The following is a 17,511-nucleotide window of genomic DNA, read 5'->3' on the forward strand; positions in this document are numbered from 1 at the left end:
AGGAATTGCAAATGTGTATTCTGTGTCCAGCGTTGTAATAAGGCAAGATGGTTTCAAAATCATTGGTCTGTAATGGTTATTTGGTTAAAAGAACACCCTGGCCTGTGTCTGTGTGAGAGGACCCTCTAATAACAACTTGACATCATGGTTAGTGGTTATCCCCTTAACCCTGGGGAACTGAAAAACTAGTTGGCTTGGGAACTGTGGAGGATAAACCACTGGAGGGCTGTTTGCCGTCTGAGTTTTGTTGTCTGTGGCATGTGGGGAAAATAGGATTAGCTTCACAAAGTGTGCGTTTTGTTTGTTACTTCAAAAAGCTTAATTTTCCTAGCATTACACAGCCATAGTGTTTCATGCTGGGCCTAAAATGTCAGCTGTCTCCCTTTGGATTCCAGCTCTTCTTACTTCCTCGCCGAGGCAAGGCAGTTGTGTGTTGGCAGCAGTTGTCCTCCCGGTGGCTTGGCTGGGAGCAAAGCTCTCATGGCTTCTCTACTTAGAGAGCTCTGCTTGAAAAATACTGCCAGCCTGGGAGCAGCATGCTTCCCCTTTCACTTGCTCCGTTCAAGCCTTGTGTGAGTTGGTAGCTTTCTTGAAAGCATTTTATTTTGTTTGCATGTTTGTTTCCTGTTGGGAGCCATTTTCCTGGATGGGTTCAGTCCCTTTTCTCCTGAAGCTCCTGGCTGGCAAAGACCTACTGGGCCATCTTGAGGTCATCCCTGGTATTTTCCCTCCAGCATATTCTTATGTGCCTTGTCCAGCGACTCTGCGTATCCTGAGGAGTGGATGTCTGGGTGTGTGCAGGACTCTTGGGAGGACACTGGAGCTGCAGACTTAACTTTTTGAGCTGAGGCCCTTCCATATTGGAGTCATCTTTTTCAGTATGTTTGGGCCAGGGTGCCACCCTCAGCTTGGCACGCACAAGACGGTGTCATGTGCTTGGAGATTGCTTTGGACCAGGTATTAGCAAAGATGTGAGGAATGTGAAGGTGATAGTAGAAGAAGGAGGAGAATAGAGGAGTTGGGGGGAAGATGCCTAAGGAAATGGTGTGATGTGATGGCAGGGCTGTGTGTGGGAAGCTCATGCTGCCCAAAAGTTTGTCCTGCCTTGATCCCACTGCCTTTGTCGGCCTCTTTTTTGAGAGGGCTTTCTCCTCCCCACTGCCCAGCACCTACACCTTTCACCTTCCCTTTGTAGGTGCCTCTTGGTCATCTCTAATTTCCCTGCTTCCGTTTTTTCCATCAGCGTGTTGAGTCGGGTCTTGGTGCCGAGTTCAGCTCCTTGTCCCTGCCTGGAGTCGCGTGTGTCCCCGTAAACCGGGCAGAGTGGGGAGGCTGGTGGGAGGTTGCCAAGATCTCTCCTCTAGTTCGTTGTGCTCCCAGCTCTGAAGAGAACTGCTACATTTTATGGACCATTTAGCTTCCCAATGGTGATCCTAATTCTTCACAGCATGTATATGCCATTTCTTGATTATTAAAAGGACCCCTGAAAAGGAGCTGCCCTCTGAGTCAGTGCTCTTCCATGCAGGAGGGTTTTGCTCAGACTGTGAGGCTTAATCCCCTTTTGCACTGGCAGTAAGCAGGGGCAAAACGCTTCTGCTGGGAGTCATTCAAACTTGGAATTGCTCTGGAGGAAGTCTGATTGCTTTCTGCACAGAGATCAAGGACGCTTTGAGGGGCTGACCGGCCAGGTGTCTGAGTCTTTCGTCTCTCTATCCTTATGTTGTGTGACACTTCAAGTGCCAAAATAACTCCCATTCCTTGGGGGCCTTGGACAAGTCAGCCAAAGGGCGGATGGCTGTGATTGCACAGCAGTGAGGTGGATGGACGGATGGATCGGAGGTGATTCAAGGGGAGGTTCTTGTCAGGTCACCACGCTACATAGGAGAAAATAGAGACAGCAGGCTGTTAGGCTGTGTATTGCAGGTGTAAGGAAACTGCCGAGGTCCCTTGGCATTGCAAAACGACAAGTGAAATGTTACTGCTGTGCGGAGCACAGGAGTGTGCCAGAAATTCTGAGACTGGTGTGTGAGGGTGATAGGCTCAGGCAGGGGTTTGTCATCGGGGTTGCCGCGCGTGGTCCAATGGCAAGACCACATGAAAAGGAATTGAAGCTTGCAAGGAGAGCGCTAAAAGTCATCAGTTGCCAAAGGTTTTTTGTGTTTGCTGCAGGCCTGAAGCAATTTGCTGGCTTAAGGGGCTCTAAGCACCTGGATCTTGCACTGGATTTACGGGTAAGGTGAAATTAGGAAGGGGTTAAGTAATTAATTCCTCTTGCTGTGACCAGGGTGGGAGATGATTCTGACTTGCCACTTCTCCTCAGAAGTTTCTTCAGAAGCTGGTAAGGACTCTGGTTGTGAAACCTGGGAAGCAAAGAGGATCCCTGGGTGCCTGACAATTCCTTTTCTCTGCTGGTTCTTTCTCGCAGGCAGCCTCGGGCTGCCTGTCTCTTTGTTAAGAGAGTGACAGCAATGTGACACCGTGAAAATAATTACTAACAAATCACGGTGGTGACTGCAAACAGCTCACTGTCTTCAGAGGCATGTCAGGGAGCATTAGAGCAAGGCCGTGGGAGCGGCAGAGCGGCTAGGGGCTCTTTCTCTGCTCTAGACTGAGGGAAGATCTTCGGAGACCTTTGGTGCCCGCCACCCCCACATCATTCCCTTCTTGTTGGCTTTTTCTTTCTTTCCTCCCTTCCCTGCCTTGGCCATCAATAATTAAGCCCATTAATTGCACAGTGAGTTCAGGAAAGCTGAGAACAGTAACACCACGGTTTTGCTTTCAGCAGCTACAGAGCAGAGGAGGAATTTTTGGAGGGATATGGTGGGCAGAAGCACATCCAAACTGTGTTTCTTATCTTGCAACCCTTGTGTGCTGCCCTGGGCAGTAATGTTTATTAGCAGTGTGCCCCTAGGAATTCATGGGCTCCTGGTACAGGTGAAGAGTGGCCTGTGTCCCTGTCCTTGGGAGCTTCCTCTCTCAGTGAATCTCAAAGTAGGTTTGTATTTGTGTAGAGCATCATGGTAAACATGCAGTCATCTGACATCTCCAGCCAAAAAAAAATGAGCAAGAGGAACAAGAGGTCCTTCCAGGATGCAGTAGAGACAGTGCTGGTCAATGTGGTTGAAGCTGCAGGTGAAGATGATCCTTCAGAGAATAAAGAGCATGTGTGTCACGGGTGAAGGAGATGGTTGGTACCAAACAGAGCAGCTGGGGAAGTTTCTGCAGGAATGATGCCACTGCGGCTGTGTTGGAGCAGGGACCCTTCTGCAGAGCTACATGGTCAGAGTCTGAGGGGAAGCTCTCTATAAAGCCTCTCATTATGTTGCTATAAAGCTCCCTCCAAAGGGAGGCTCTGGCAGAGACACCGGTGAGAGACTGGAAAGCAGCTGCTGGCTGAAGTGTCCTTCAACAGCACTGATAATCAAACCCCAGGGCTACCTCTGAGAGGGGAGCTCACAGCCTCCTCTCCTTTTCTTGGTGGTGTTTCATCCTCTGGTTTGAGAGTGGGCCGTGCGGTCTGGAGAGTACCCGTGCAGAGGAGCACCCTGCAAGGGGAAGCAGAAGATGTGGGTGGGAGCTGGCTCCCAGGCCCTGACTCCCCCAAGCAGCCCTCTTTCCCATTGCCCTAGTCACTCACGCGATTTTCCCCGACTGTCACATCTGTAAATAATGTTGCCGGCGTATCTAGCTAGATGCAGAGTGCCGATGGAGGGGGGAGGGTGGCTGTAACAGCCCCTCTCTCCGACTCATACAATATTTATGCAAGGCTGGGAGTCGGCGGCACTGACCTCTGGGTCATGCTGTTAAACAGCTCCCGCAGCCCCTGCATCCTAATTGCTGCACTTGTCCTTTGCTCTGGAGGATTCGCTGTTTCTTCTCTCCAGCGAAGCAAATACTAATGGCAGCTTGTGCTTGGAGGTGGGGAGGGGTCTCTTCCCCACAAGGGAAAGACAAACTTGTTTCCCCATGTGCGGGTGTAATTTGCAGCTGCACAGAAACCCGTGCTCGGACCCTGTTATGTGACGTGCCAGGCTTCTCGCTGCTGAGAGCCTGTGGAGCTGTTGTGCATGTAATTTGGGGTTGTGTGTCATCAGAGGGGATGGGGAGGGGGTTTACCCTGTCCCACTGCCTCCTTATAGGATTTCTTTCTTCCTTTTAGTGGAGAAGAAGAGGCAATCACAGAAATCAGTTGAGAGAATAGAGCTGGATAATGTGGTGCTAGAGGAGGGTGGAGGTGGTGCCAGGAAAGAATAGATGTTCAAACAGCGTCCTGAAACAGAATGGCATCTTTTCTTGGTGATAAATTATCTGCCTCAGTGAGTGAAAAGTGATGCAGGAGGCTGGAGACCACCCTCTGTGTGGGTGGGGGGCTCCTGCCCCACTGCATCTACATCTACTGCAGCAGTGGCTGGAGGTGGGCAGGATTTTTCACCTGACAGGAAGGAGCTTTTGGCTGATTCAAGGGGTAGGGGAAAGCACAAAAGGTAAAGCTCTTTGCTAGAGCTGCCATGGCTTTTCCCCACGCTGTTTGGCTGAGCTGCACCCTGCTTGGGGCTTCACGTCGGGTGTCTCTGAGTCCGGTGACCTGCCTGGCCACCCACATCCCTTTTCCTGCCTTCCTGAGTTGACAGGTCCCCTTTGTGACTGGCAAAGTGCTGTTTAGACTGGAGACTAATGGCCTTTAAGTGACATGATTGTATTATGTTAAGCGTCTATAGGCTTTACCATTAGGCACTAAACAGTTTATGACTCATAGCAGAGAAGCCCTTGTCCTGAAGAGTTTATCCGCTAAACGGTCTGGACAGGCAAGGCATGGAAGAGGCAAGAGTTCCTCCTGCCTGTCGCACAGCAGGTCTAAGGAAGGACTGGGACAGGACATGTCCTCTCGGTTCTAGAGCAGCGCCTTGCTCTAGGTCTTGCATGCCCTGGTTTACTGGGGAGAAATAATGCTGTGATTGGAATTGTGCAGTGGGAGGAGAAGCACGTTTAATTTTAGCTTAGATTTTTTTGTGCGTGTTTTGATTTTGAGGGGGCTTAGACACGATGCATTGTGGGTGCATCTGTTGCATCAGATACATTCCCTTACCCAGTGCGTAATGACAGGATTCTGCAGCAGGAGTCTGAACGCTCCCTCTTAAAACAGCCAGTATGCAGAGGAGCAGGTGATTACTGAATTAGTGTCTGTGTGAAAGACTTCATAAGAAACTGTATAGATGGAGAAAGGACGCGCTCTGTGTAATCAGGCGCTGCTGCAGCATGAATCACAGAATAGTTTAAATAGAGATCTCTAAGCCAGGCCCCTGTTCAAAGCAGAACTAACTTCAAACTTAGATCAGGCTGCTCAGGGTCTTCTCCAGATGACTTTGAATGTCTCCAGGGGAGGAGGTTTTTCATAGTGTCGGGTTCCCAAGGTTGAGGGGTGCAACCTCAGCCTTGGAGACTTCCCAGTTTCTCTTTCCTTGGGAGCAGCGTCATGTACTTCTGATGTCAAAGGGAAGTCCACCCAGTCGTCCTCCCTGTCTGGAAGGGCCGGTGAGAGCACTTGCTCTACCCCTTCACTGATCTGGAGGACTCAGTATGGAGGAGTGCAAAGCTTCTGCCTGCTGCACTCCTAACCTCAGCTGAACCAGCGAGCTCCAGTTTCCTGCATGGTAATTAACTAGTTATTTAAAAAGAAAAAGGCTCAATTCTGATTCTGCTCTTCCTGGCTACTTCCTAACTGCAGGTAGAGTTGCTCTAGATTTACTCCCACACTCATAGCAGCAGAATCAGGCTCAGTAAATAGAGCCATGAATCTTTTTAAGAGAAGCTGTTAAGCGGTAGCACATAGATTTATTGTAGCATCATGTGTGTGCAACTGTTGATGAACATCTTCTGTTGGAGGCTGAATACCTGCTGTGTTACAGCCTTGCTTTTAATGTTGAAATAGCATCTCTGCCAGGATCTAGCTGACGCACAGACAGATACCCATAAAAGGGCCAGATCTCGCATGGTGTTAAATGCCTTCATGTTTCATTAAGGTTGATGCCAGCGGAAGGCACGCAGTGCTTTGCGGGACGAGCGAGTCACAATGAGCCACTTGCCCTGCGTGCTTTTTGTGGCAGAATTATTTTTCTAGCATATACGTGACTCATGTTGCAGTCTCAGCCATTTCCATTTGCAAGCCAGCTGCTCGGAAAGCATGGGCTTTGAGGTTCTCCCAAATTTCTTAGTACCCAGCAATAATTTAGAGAAGAGGGATCTGGCTGTTACCATGTGACGGGTGGGATAGCGTATGGGTGTTCAGGCATTTCAGCCTGTGCTTCTGTGAGCCCCAAGTGTTGAGGCTTACAGCTTGCCTTTCAGCTTCCCAGGCAGGAATATGCCTCGTAGAGAGAAAGTGATGTTGTCCAGAATGGGCATCACAGAAAAAGAAAGGAAGGTCTGAAAGTGCCAGGTATTAGCCTCGCTGCTTAGCCTTGATTTTTTGGCCTCATTACACTAATCCAATTAAAGATTGACGGGGGAAAAAAAATAACACACACTCGAATGAAGGGGATTGTGTGGTGAGTGCTTTCCTTCCTGGGCAGCCGGAGTGGCCCTGGTTATCTTGTGCATCACCACACCTCCCCGGGCCCTGCGAACCCACTGGTGTCTCCACATGCCATGGTGTGTGTGCTCTTCTCCTGCATCGTGTCTCTCTTATTACTAATGGAGCATGGATGCATTTTAGCTGCTGGTCAGCCCTCATTAATATCCAGAGATGACAGGTTGACATTTGTGAAGAAGACTTGCATTGACCTTCACGTTGTGCATCGGTGCGGTTGCCGTGCGGTGCCCTGTGCTGGATGGTGCTTCCTGCGCTGCCTCGGGAATGCATTTGCGATAGCAAAGGGACGGGCTGCTCTGTAACCCTGTGCCTGGATGTCTCTGCATCCCTCTGCCCATCCCAAGCACACCCTGTAGAGCCATCCCAGTGAACAGGACTGGGGGGTGTTAGGGTTGCACTTGTGGCTCCTCGTGGAGGTTGTTATTTGGGTACCGGGACCTTAGTGGCAGACAGCTCCGTGCCGATGGCAGTGTCCCATCTGCTTCTTTTTCCTGGCTTCTGTCTGGGGATGCGGCAGAAGGAAAGGCTGCGCTGCCCAGACACCCTGAGCGCTGTCAGTTGCCCACTCCATCCCGGCTCGAGGGCTGCTGCAGCCTGCTCGGCGATGACATTTATTAGCAGAGGGGGCTTTGAAAAAAGGCAGGCTGCTCCTGCAAAGGCTCCTTGCTGAAGCTCCGTCTCTTCCTCTCGCCAGCCCGTCTGAGGCAATGGCTGCCGGTGTTGAAATTCATTAGTGTTTCCTGACAGGCGATGGAGCCTTGCTCTGTCTGTTCTCCCTTCCCTGCTTCGTGCACGCTGATATTTAAGGCTGATGTGCGGCTTGTAGGCTTGTTGCGCTGTGACAAGTTCGGGGGTGGTTGAGAGAACTGAGAGGGTGGAAGGAAAGCAAAGAGGGAGCGAGATGGGACCTGTCTCAGGGTTTCTGTGAAAGCCCAGGGCTTTTCAGACCCTCTCCAAATGCATTGTCTTCCTACAGCTGGTGCCTGTGAATTTTAAGTACCGCCATCTGGGGAGGGTTGTCCTGCACTGAGGGGGACAGAGAGGAACAGTGCCATGGGTGTGCTCGGTGAGAGCAAGGTGCAGTCGCCTAACAAGGGCAGTCCCTTGGCAGGTCTGTGGGGCCAGAGGTCTGGCAGAGCATTTTTCCCTCCATACTTCATTTTAGACAGAAGCACGAGAGGAGACTGACTCGGCTCTTGTCTCTTTGCACTGGTGGCACGGGGACTCCAGCCCCAGAGATCCTTGCAAAGCCTTGAGTTATGCAGGAAAGCTGCTTCAGTCTAACTTGAATTACTGGTGTGCAGGAGTCGGGGTTCGGGGGTGTTTTTGGAGGTCTGTGTCAGCATGCTTCGGTTTCTGCAGGCTGTGGCTTGGCTTAGGCTGTGTGTGTGCCTGGGGTGCTCCGCTCACGTGCAGGTGCTGTGGCATCGTTGCGGTTGGAGCCTGGTGGCTTTGGGAAAGCCCATCCCGGCTTTCTGCCTCTCTGCGGGATGTTCCTGCAATCTCCGAGCCGTTGAGCGTGGTCTCGCCCCTTTGCATCCCCAGGACTCTGAACTCTGCTGACATGAACTTACTGTTTTAACCGAGTTTGTCTCAACCCAAGGCTGCCTTTTGGGAGCGTGCTGCGTGGTCCAGAGCAACGCCTTGACCCGCCTTGCTTTGAGCCTGCACCCTGGCTGAGCAAGGCTGAGGTGGTTTGACAGCTCCTCCCTTTGGCCATCACCTTGTTGCTGCTGTGTGCTGCAGCTTCCTTCGAGCTTTCCAGCCCCCTTTCAGTGAAGGATTTCCAGGTCAGGAACCTTTGCAGCCTGCTGCAGCGGGGTTGGCCAAGACACAATTAAAATGTTCTGCATCTCTTACAATGCAAGATCTCCAGGGCATGGATTTTTTGGAAGGCTGAGACCAGGTCTATAAAAACCAAGATTTAATGTCCCTTTATCTTTCCCACAGAGGAACTTGTTCTTTTAACTGGCTCAATATCAATACCCCCAGTGTGTAGAAAGTGGCCCAATTTCTTTGTCTCCTGACATCTTGAACCCAGAAGCAGATGGACGTTAACCAGCTCTGATTAGTTGGGAGAATCAAGCATTAATTTTTTATACGCCAGGCCCACCTGAGTGACGGAAATCAATTACGGCTGCCCCTCCCCCTTCCATATTAATGTGGTGGCTCTGAGCAGAGATGGAGGAACCTGTTGAAATGAGAAACCCCTATTTCTTAGTTTGACCCCCTAGATAATTAGGGTTAAATTGATACGCTATCGCACTGGTGACACATTTTATCTGCCTCTGTTTGTACAAGAGGATACAATGGTGGAGGAAGGACCAATTTGTGCCCTGCTCTAGCTAACCAGACCGAGATAAAAGGTGTCACTAGTATGATAACGTTCTTGCCTCGTGCTCCTTTATTGTTGCTCAATTTGCCTTTTTTTTTTTTTTTCTTTTAATCCTGTTCTTTTTCTTTCAATACCCTTGGTCATATTTTAGCTCCATGCCATCGCATAATGACGCCCTGCTAAATGTGTGTGGAGATAGGCAACTCTGGCTGACAGCCTTCCCTGATAACCGAATTCCAGCCCATCCATCACTAGGCTGCTCTCCTTAACTTAAGGAAAGTGATAACTAAAGCAAGGCCGTTTATCACCGCCGAGCTGTACGGTTCTTGCTGCCTTGGAGAGAGCTGGCTTCAACAGGAAAAAGGCAGCCATATCACCTCACCTCCTATTTGTATCCCTTTTATCTCCAGGCCCCTTTTACCCTGCTGAGTGGAAGAGCAGGGCTGAATGGAAATCTGAGCCTGGGGTGACGAAAGCTCTCTGAAAACGGTGCGGAGCTGCCCCTGCTGACCACAGTCCGAGGAAGACTTGGACTTGCTTGGCTGATGAAGGAGAATGTGCTACCTGGTGTTTTTGCACCCAAAGGGGACCTGCATTTTGGGAGCAGGTGGAGTTTTTGCACTCCCATCTCTGCTGCTGGGAGGGCAGACTTGACCAGAGCTGCATCAGACGCTTGAAAATCCCACAGCCGTTTTTAACTTTCTCTCTATCAAGTGCGGTCATACCTGAAGCCACAGCACTTGGCTGACAGGGTGGGTTTGAGAGCCAGCTTCCTTCTCAAGGGGTGAGGGCTTCGGTAGTCAGGGAGATAGAGAGACCTTGTTCAAAAGCTGGAGGGATCGTGGGACGTTGAGTGCAGTGAAATGTGTGAACATTTCTCTTCTCCCTTACCTGAGGGAGGGCCAAATCCTGAGCCCTTGGCTCAAGGAAAGCTGCCCCCATGAGCCAGGTTGCCTCTTGCAAGAGCAAGAAGTGGTGCTGAGCGTAAGAGCATGTTTACAAATGAGCCACTTGAGAATGGTGGTCCTGATAAATGGAGATACTTCCTTACAGGCCCCCAGGAGAGCCACAGATGTGCCTTGTTCACACCTCCCTGGAGAAGATGCTTGAGAAACTCCTGCCTGGTTAGCAGGCTGAGAACTGGGGAGATCACTGCATGTGATGGGCTTGGAGCTGAGAAAAAAACACTGCAGGGGTGTTTTCCTTTCCGTAGCTACTTGAGGGACCTGGTTTTCTGTGGAGTGAGAGCCCCTGGTTCCCTGTGGTGGGAGCACTGCATATCCAGGCTAGACCAGACCCGTACAGCGATCCTTGGTGGAAGGCAAGCGCGTTGGGTGGCTCTGTCCCTGCTGGCCTGGAGCCACCAGACCTGCACCTTCCAGCTCGGGGCATAGGCTGATGCTTTGGTCTGTGCTGCTGGCAGCCCACCCAGGTTATAGCGTGAGCACAGGTCATCTAGTGCTTGAAACACTTGGTGAAGTCTCTCAGGTGCTACCTTGAAATGAGGGGAGCACAAGCACGGAGGGGGAGGGGGAATGTCCTTAGGTCACACAGCTTCACAGGAGGTTTCTGGCGTTGTTACTTGTTTGCAAAAATGCGTCATTTATTTAGTTGACATATTTATTTGGAGCATTTATTTTCTCCAATTAAAGACCCACTGTCCAGAGCCCAGGGCATACTGCCATCAGTCTCAGGGTGGAAGTGGAACCAGACTGTCCGGTTTGCTGGGCCTTTAGGTCCCACAGGGATGAAAATGCTCGAGATGTCATTCATTGCACTGCCTGGTTAGCTGTCAATTCCTGTGGCTAACAAGAACAATGCTCTAGTGGCTTCTTCAGAGCCCTATCCAGATGTTAGGAGAAAAGCTGGAGCTAAGCTGAGACCTGTATTAAGGAAAACGTCTTGGGCTGGGAGAAGAAACTCAGCTTTTAGTAACATACCTTTTGCTCACTGCTCTCTTCGTCCTCTCTAGCTAAATATGAGCAGTCTAAGAGACATTGAGCTGATCACGTGTCTGTATTTAGACCGATCATTTGTTTTAGATGGTTCTTTTTCTTGTGATCTTTTTGGATTTGAGCACCAGTTGAAAGCAACTTTCCTTGGAAAAGAGCCTTCTTAGCACGCTGACTGGGGCTGGGAGGGTCTCTTCAACGACGGGATGTCGTGGACATGTGTGTGATGACTGTAAAATGCGTGGACCAGGTTGCTGTTTGTGTGACGGCTCTGCAGTTGTGAGGAGTGACTCCAGGTGGGTTATTTCAGTGTGATGGTGCTAGCATCAGGTGAGCCATGCCCAGAGATGAGACCGTGCTGTCAAGTCACAGCACTTACCCTGCAAATCGCTGTGGCCCTGCTGCCTGCCAGCTTGTTCTTTTGTGAGGCTTTCCTACTTTCAAAGAGATTTCTCTGGACCTCCTTAGTCAAATGTTGTTTGTATGACTTAAATTATTGTTCCTACACAATAACACCTGCATCTTTTCAGGACCAGGTGTTTGATTTTGTCACAAGGAGTCTATTCTTTTCTTAGCCTAAGCAGGGCTCACAAAGTCGGCACACTGGTGTGGCCCAGTGTACACTGGCTCTGTTGGCCACCTGTTCCTGGGAGATTCCTCTGGATATGTTTGCCAGCTTCCTTTCTTTTCTTCCCATAAAAATGGAGGCAGTACCAAAACCAAACCACTCTGGTACTGCACTGCCCTGAGTCTCGCATTATCTGCAAGTGTGTTGCCTGTGCCCCTCCTTCATCTCCTTACTTGGGAAACTGCTTGTAGGTCTGAAGAGATGCTTCCACGTTCCCCAAAGGGTTGGGAGCTGGGCCAAGGACTCAGGTTCTGCATGACGTGCTATGGGTGCACCCCGGCTCAGGGTAGGGTATCTAGCTTGTATCCACATCTGACCACAGCGCGTTCCTGAGTTTCAGCCTTGAGTCTGAAGTCCAGTTTGGGTGACATGCTCTTTCCTCTGTGGAGAGTGGGAGAAGACTTTATCCTGGACATGATCTGTGCTGGGATGTTTGAGCAGCCGATGCTGGCGCTTGCAGCTCTTCTTTCCTCCCCTTCAACCTCCCCTGACAGCCCCCAAGTGCCTGAGGAAGTTGAGATTCCCCACCCCCTCTCTGTTTGGAAAAGCCGATTTCTGGGGTTGTGGCTTTTAACATGCACAAACGACTCTAATTTAGTCATTTATTTAGTTGACATATTTATTTGGGATGTTCCTTTGCTTCAGTTAAAGATCCTGTGACCAGTGCCCCAGGCGTGCTCAGCAGTACGTGAATGAACAAGATCCATCAATTAGTCTTGATCAGATCAAACCGGCCGGGGAAAACTCACATAACTCATCTCCCTGCACAGGCTCGGCTGGAGCCGCATGGCTTGGCCACTCAACCTTCCCTAGCGAGGGGCACGTCGCAGCTCCCCTGCAAACACAGTGTGGGAGAAACAGGTTTCCAAATCCTAGTGTCCTGCTGCCCCTTCAGGCAATCCGTCTCCCTTACCAGTGCTGGTGTGTGAGCTCAATTCGAGCAGCTCGCTGTAGGAAGGGAGAGGTTCAGCGCGTGTGCTTGCGGCTCTGCCTGCTGGTGCTCAAACCCGTGGTGAGACAGTGTGCAGCACCTTGCTCTTCAGAGTTGTGATTGCTCTCTTCTTCCAAACACCTGCATGGAAATCAATCTCTGCTTTCTTAACCCTTAAAACCTTGTCCTGCAGCATTACTACCCGAAAAATAAATGCAATGGTGCCTCCTTCATGTCTCATTTGGTGTTTTAACCATAAAGGCCAAACGGAAAAGCACCGGGGTATGACAGGTGAGTTGTCAGTCCTTCTGTCTGCCCTGTAAGCTGCTGGATGAGCCAGATGGTTTTGCAGGGATTTGGGATGAGTTTGCTCAGCTAAGGACAGCCAGGATGCTCCAGTCATGTCTGTGTGTTAGCTACTATAAGCTGCACTTGCACGCAGCTCCAGACATTCATTCTGAAAGATGTCAGCAGCCTGGATGTGGCTGGATGCATGTAAATCTTCAACCAAGCTAGGCTCTCGTGAGACTTTTTTTGGCCAAGAGCTACAGCCCTTCTGATGTGCAGCATGTTATAGCAGACTGGAAGGTGTTTTCCATCTCGGAACGAGATGCGCTTAAGAAAACAGAGTTTGTGTTGTCAGGACACCGACCTTATCAAACCTGATCTCTCTTCTCTCTTACAGGTTACCAGGACAATGCCAGTACTTAGGGCTGCCGGTTGCTGATTACTTCAAACAGTGGATTAATCTGAAAAAGGTACTTTTGTGCAAACTGCTATTGTGTCCCCCCCATCTCCCTCTCTCCCCCCTCTCCATGTCCTTCTCCTTTCCTCTTTAAGAAGGTGTCTAATAACTACTGCTGTTTTGCATTGAAATGAGTTATTTTCTGAGAAGCTGGGCTGAGCGAGTCCTCCAACTCCCTATTGTATCTCTTCTAATAGAGTCTTACTGTACTTGATGGGATGTGTTCTGCAGCTGGGGAGAATCCCATTGTGGCAGGCACAGTGCGGTGTCTCCGCATAATAGTGGGACACTGTGAGGCCCTTCTTCAGCGAAGGTTGTCTTGGCCCTAGTGTTGCTGACTCTGTTTTGTTTTGCAGCTGTGTAAGGCTCCTAGGAGCACAGTTCCCTGCAGATCAAATTGTGGTTGATAAACGTGGAAATACTCCAGCATAAAAAAAAAATCAACGTTTCCCTTTGTGGTGTGGGGAATGGGAGATGTCTCAGCAGTGCATCCACCTGAGAGACCTGTGGTCACTTTTCAAAGCAAGATACCTTGGACTTTGCTGTCTGACACCTTGTGTTGCTCCACGCCTTCTCTGGTTGAAGAGCAGCGTGCTGTGCATCCACAGGGTCTCCTGGCACAGCTGCTTTGCTTGCACAAAAAAAATGTGGTGAATGCCATAAGCCACAAATCAAAGGGGGAAGAAAAGAACAGATGTGATTTAGAGCAGTAGCAAGGTGACGGGGGAAGCTGGGGTCTGTGCCCAGCTGAAACTGAGGTGGCCCTCATTGTAAAACATTTGAATGTGTAAGATTCCCTTCCCCCATCCAATTTAATGTTTTATTTGGGTTTCTCTGCATTTTCCTGATAATTGGGGGTCTCGGTAAGCAGAATTTGCTTATAAACAGCTCGTTGTACTTGTGGGCTTTTCTTTTGTTCTTTTATTTATTTATTGTTTTAAGTGGAGGCGTGAGTGACAGGCTGAGTAGCCGCAGAAGGACAATTTGCATGATCTGTTCCGTCAAATAGGGTAGAACATGAACTTAACAAGGGATGCTGGCAGCACATTCCTGGCTGAACTTGTCAAAGGGTCTTGTATTTCCCTGCTGTCAGAGCAAATCTTTTGGCTGATTGCTGGTCCTTGGTAAATGAAATCTGAAAGCACATTGGGGCATTCTGCAGTTCAGTGACCATTAATGATCGCCATTTGAAGTTCACTAAACTTCCGGTGAATGGATAGCAGCTATATAACCAGCAGGTTGATGGCTGCAGAATAATAACTTTTTTTTTTTTTCAAAGAACCAAATCCTTGTGTTCCATGATGTTTGCTAAGAAATAGGTTGATCCAGCCATGCTCCTCCTCTGCGCCTCAGGAGGAATGACTGACGGCTCTTTCAAGGCTCCTGGATTTGGCATGTTAGGGATTCATCATGGCATGGACATCGAGGCAAGTTCTTCATGAGAGGCGTTCATGTATTTGGCTTCAGCAAATGCTGTGATACTAAGCTGAGGTCTGGTGAGCATCCGTGAAGTACCGAGCACAGGGCTAAAAGCAGGCGGAGGAAGAAAGTGCTTCCCTGCCAGCTCCCTGGCACAGGGGTCACAGACTGAGTGTGTGGGATGGGGGCATGTGGGTTGGAGCCTGTGTCTTCTTGTCCCTGAATACTCAGAAAGTGAGGTTCCAATCTCCTTCGGATCATGCAGAGAGAGGATGTGTGTGAGCAGTGTTCATATTCCTTCAACCCCACTAATCACTAAAAAAATCCGATTTCTTTTATTTTGTTACCCTTTAATACCTGATGCCTTATGGCACAGGGTCGTTCCAGGGTCCCTACGTGACCCTGGTTGAAGAGGAGAGCAGGGAACTCTCCTGTCCTGTGGCTAAAGAGCTACTTCCCTGGGGGCTTGCTCTTACCTCTGGATGAGGATCTTTTCCATGCCACTCGCTGCCCGACTTTTTGGGGATGCTTGTAGGGGAACTGCCTGTGTGCTTTCATGAGAGAGGATTTCCAGCCTAGATAAATAATTCTGGCCAAGCAGCAGGACCCGGTGTCTCAGTCTTTTCTGAGTGAGCTCCCAGTGTCAGACAGCTCAAGCTGGACAAGTATCTAGCGTCGCTGCTCTTCCCTGCAGAGCTCAGGTGGCCCCTTTTTCCCTTCCCCTGGGCACGTTCCTGACTTAGAATTACCTCCTAGGCTGAGCCTGACCTAATCCATGAAGTGAAGGTGTTAGGGAGGGGTTGATGTGAAACTGCTAATTTCTAGGACGTGGATAATGCAGAGACTTGGAAGTTGCAGGTGTCAAGAGAACGGCTCATGTGAGTGTAAATAGTCTCTGTGGCTGAGAGCGTTTGCTGCAGGCTGTCCCCACCTCGCTCTCTGTCCTGTGGGTGTCTGCTGGTGAGCAGTGGTGCCAAGAGGACCCTTCGGAGTTAGGGAGCTGCTACTGCAAGTACAAGCAATGCAAAAGAGTGGGATTACGTATGGGAAGATGTGTGCAAGGGGCAGTTGTGTTTATATATAGCGTGGCAGCAACAAAATATATTCCAGATTCCCTCCACTTGTGCACGTGAGGCTTCAATTCCTCTTTGTCTCCGTTTTGTATCCTCTGAAGAAAAAGTCTTTGCCTGCACTGTCTCTGCTCAAGTGCAGGATGCTCCACAGCTTAGCGGTCCCTTCTCTCAAGGGAGGGTGAGGCAGTCTTTCCCGGTGTTCATTCTTCAATAAACTGCTTCCCTTGTCACTTCTCTGCTGCGGGAGCAGTTGAGGTGAGCACCTTGTGCCTTCAGGCCTCTTTCAGAGGATCCAAGATTACTGAAAGTGAGAATTCACCCCTGCTAGCTGCTGCGCTTGTTGCCTTAGGAAACCATTTTTGGATGGGTCTGGTGAGCTCTGCACCTGACTGCTGCCGTGGTGGCCACAGTGTCTTGGCATCTGTGAAACAGCCTTCTGTGGAGGACAAAAGGAGAAAAGCTGCCCGTGCACTTGACTGCACTTGCTGAAGTTTTACCTTGCCCTGTGCCCCTCCCCAGCCTGCTAATGCATCCCTTCTGTCAGGCCTGATCGGTGTTTGCTGACATTTTTAATGTCACTGAGCGATCTTGTATCTCTGGTGAACTGTCAGCGTAGAGCTGACTCGGGGCAGAGAGTTTATCATGTTCTTCACTTCGATTAGCTCAGCCTTGTGGGAGGGCAGCGGAAAGCAGAGGAGGCTTTCTTTGAATGCTGCAACATTTCAGATATCCCCCTAAACCATCTCGATGGAGAGCCACGATCCCATCTGCCAGTTTTCCTTACGTGCCTGTCATGTCGATCCAGAGAGGCCCCGTGGGTTAGGACTGAGGTGCAGAACCTGAGCTCCATCCTTGGAGCTGGATGCTCAGGATGTAAATAGCAGAGATTTGCTTCATAGCAAGAGCGAGGGGCTTCAGTGGAGAAAGCAGCAAGCAGGAGGCTGTGGGTCAAGATTTATGCGAAAAGGAAAGAAAGCTGCTGCTAACAAGCTAAAACCAAGCTGCTGCCCCAAGAGTATCCTCAGGTAGCCTGGATAAATTCATTAGTGCGTGTTCTAAGACAAGGATCAGCTCTCATTTGTGCTCCCTCTGCTCTTTCAGGAGCCTCTGTGGTTTATTGTTCCAGGTCCTGCTTGTGTTAGCGGCGTGGTCAGTCCCGCGATGGAGCCTCACCCTGCGAGGATGGAGCCGGCGCTGTGTTAGGCTGAGGACCTGGTGCTCGTGATCACAGGGTGTCTGAGAGCTTGGGAGTGGAAAACCTGTCAGGCAGCAGGAGTGCTGTCACCACTGAGTTTTGGAGCGTGCCACGGAGGGGAAAATGGTTTGTGGAAGAAGGGCGGTGAAGCTAGATTTTCTTACAATTAGTTTGTGCGAGAAAAACATCATAAGGATGGTAGCGCTGTCGAAATGGCCAGGTCAAAGGTCTAGCCCAGATGCTCTCCTTGCCAGAGGCCAGTTGCTGGTGTTTGCAGGTGTAACAAGGAGAGTGGTTCAAGTGAGCTTTCTCTGGTTTCCACTGATTGTCTTTTCAACGTCTGTGAGCTGGCAGCTGCTGCTGGACCACCTTTGGTGTCTAGCACCCGCTGTTTTTATCTCGTCCGTCTACCAGGAACTTGTACATCCGGTTCTGAATCTGCTCATGCTTTCGGTTTCTACAGCATCCTGAAGTGCAAGGAGTTGTGCTATTTAATTATGCATTAATTATGCTCTGTTTATTCATAAGTTGTGTGAAGATGCAAGTCGTTTTGTTTCTTTTAAACCCACTGTCAGATCATTTTCTCGGACCTAGGTCTTGCATTGTGTGAAAGAAAATAAGTGTTTCCAGTTCTTTTCCCTTGT

At 49.9% G+C, this 17,511-nt stretch overlaps 1 protein-coding gene across 1 annotated transcript in view; it reads left to right on the forward strand.

Moving 5' to 3' along the window:
* The window catches only part of ERI3 (ERI1 exoribonuclease family member 3), a gene marked incomplete at its 3' end in the record, with an annotated part of 28,520 nt that extends 15,327 nt beyond the window's left edge, over positions 1 to 13,193 (forward strand). Inside the window, exon 4 of the mRNA XM_009874640.1 lies at positions 13,121 to 13,193. Within this exon, the coding sequence (XP_009872942.1) occupies positions 13,121 to 13,193 (73 nt within the window). The remainder of the gene's footprint in view (positions 1 to 13,120) is intronic.
* Between the last annotated feature and the right edge of the window lie 4,318 nt (positions 13,194 to 17,511).

Source organism: Apaloderma vittatum, unplaced genomic scaffold (genome assembly GCF_000703405.1).
Source record: "Apaloderma vittatum isolate BGI_N311 unplaced genomic scaffold, ASM70340v1 scaffold3958, whole genome shotgun sequence".
NCBI classification, from domain to species: Eukaryota; Metazoa; Chordata; class Aves; order Trogoniformes; family Trogonidae; genus Apaloderma; species Apaloderma vittatum.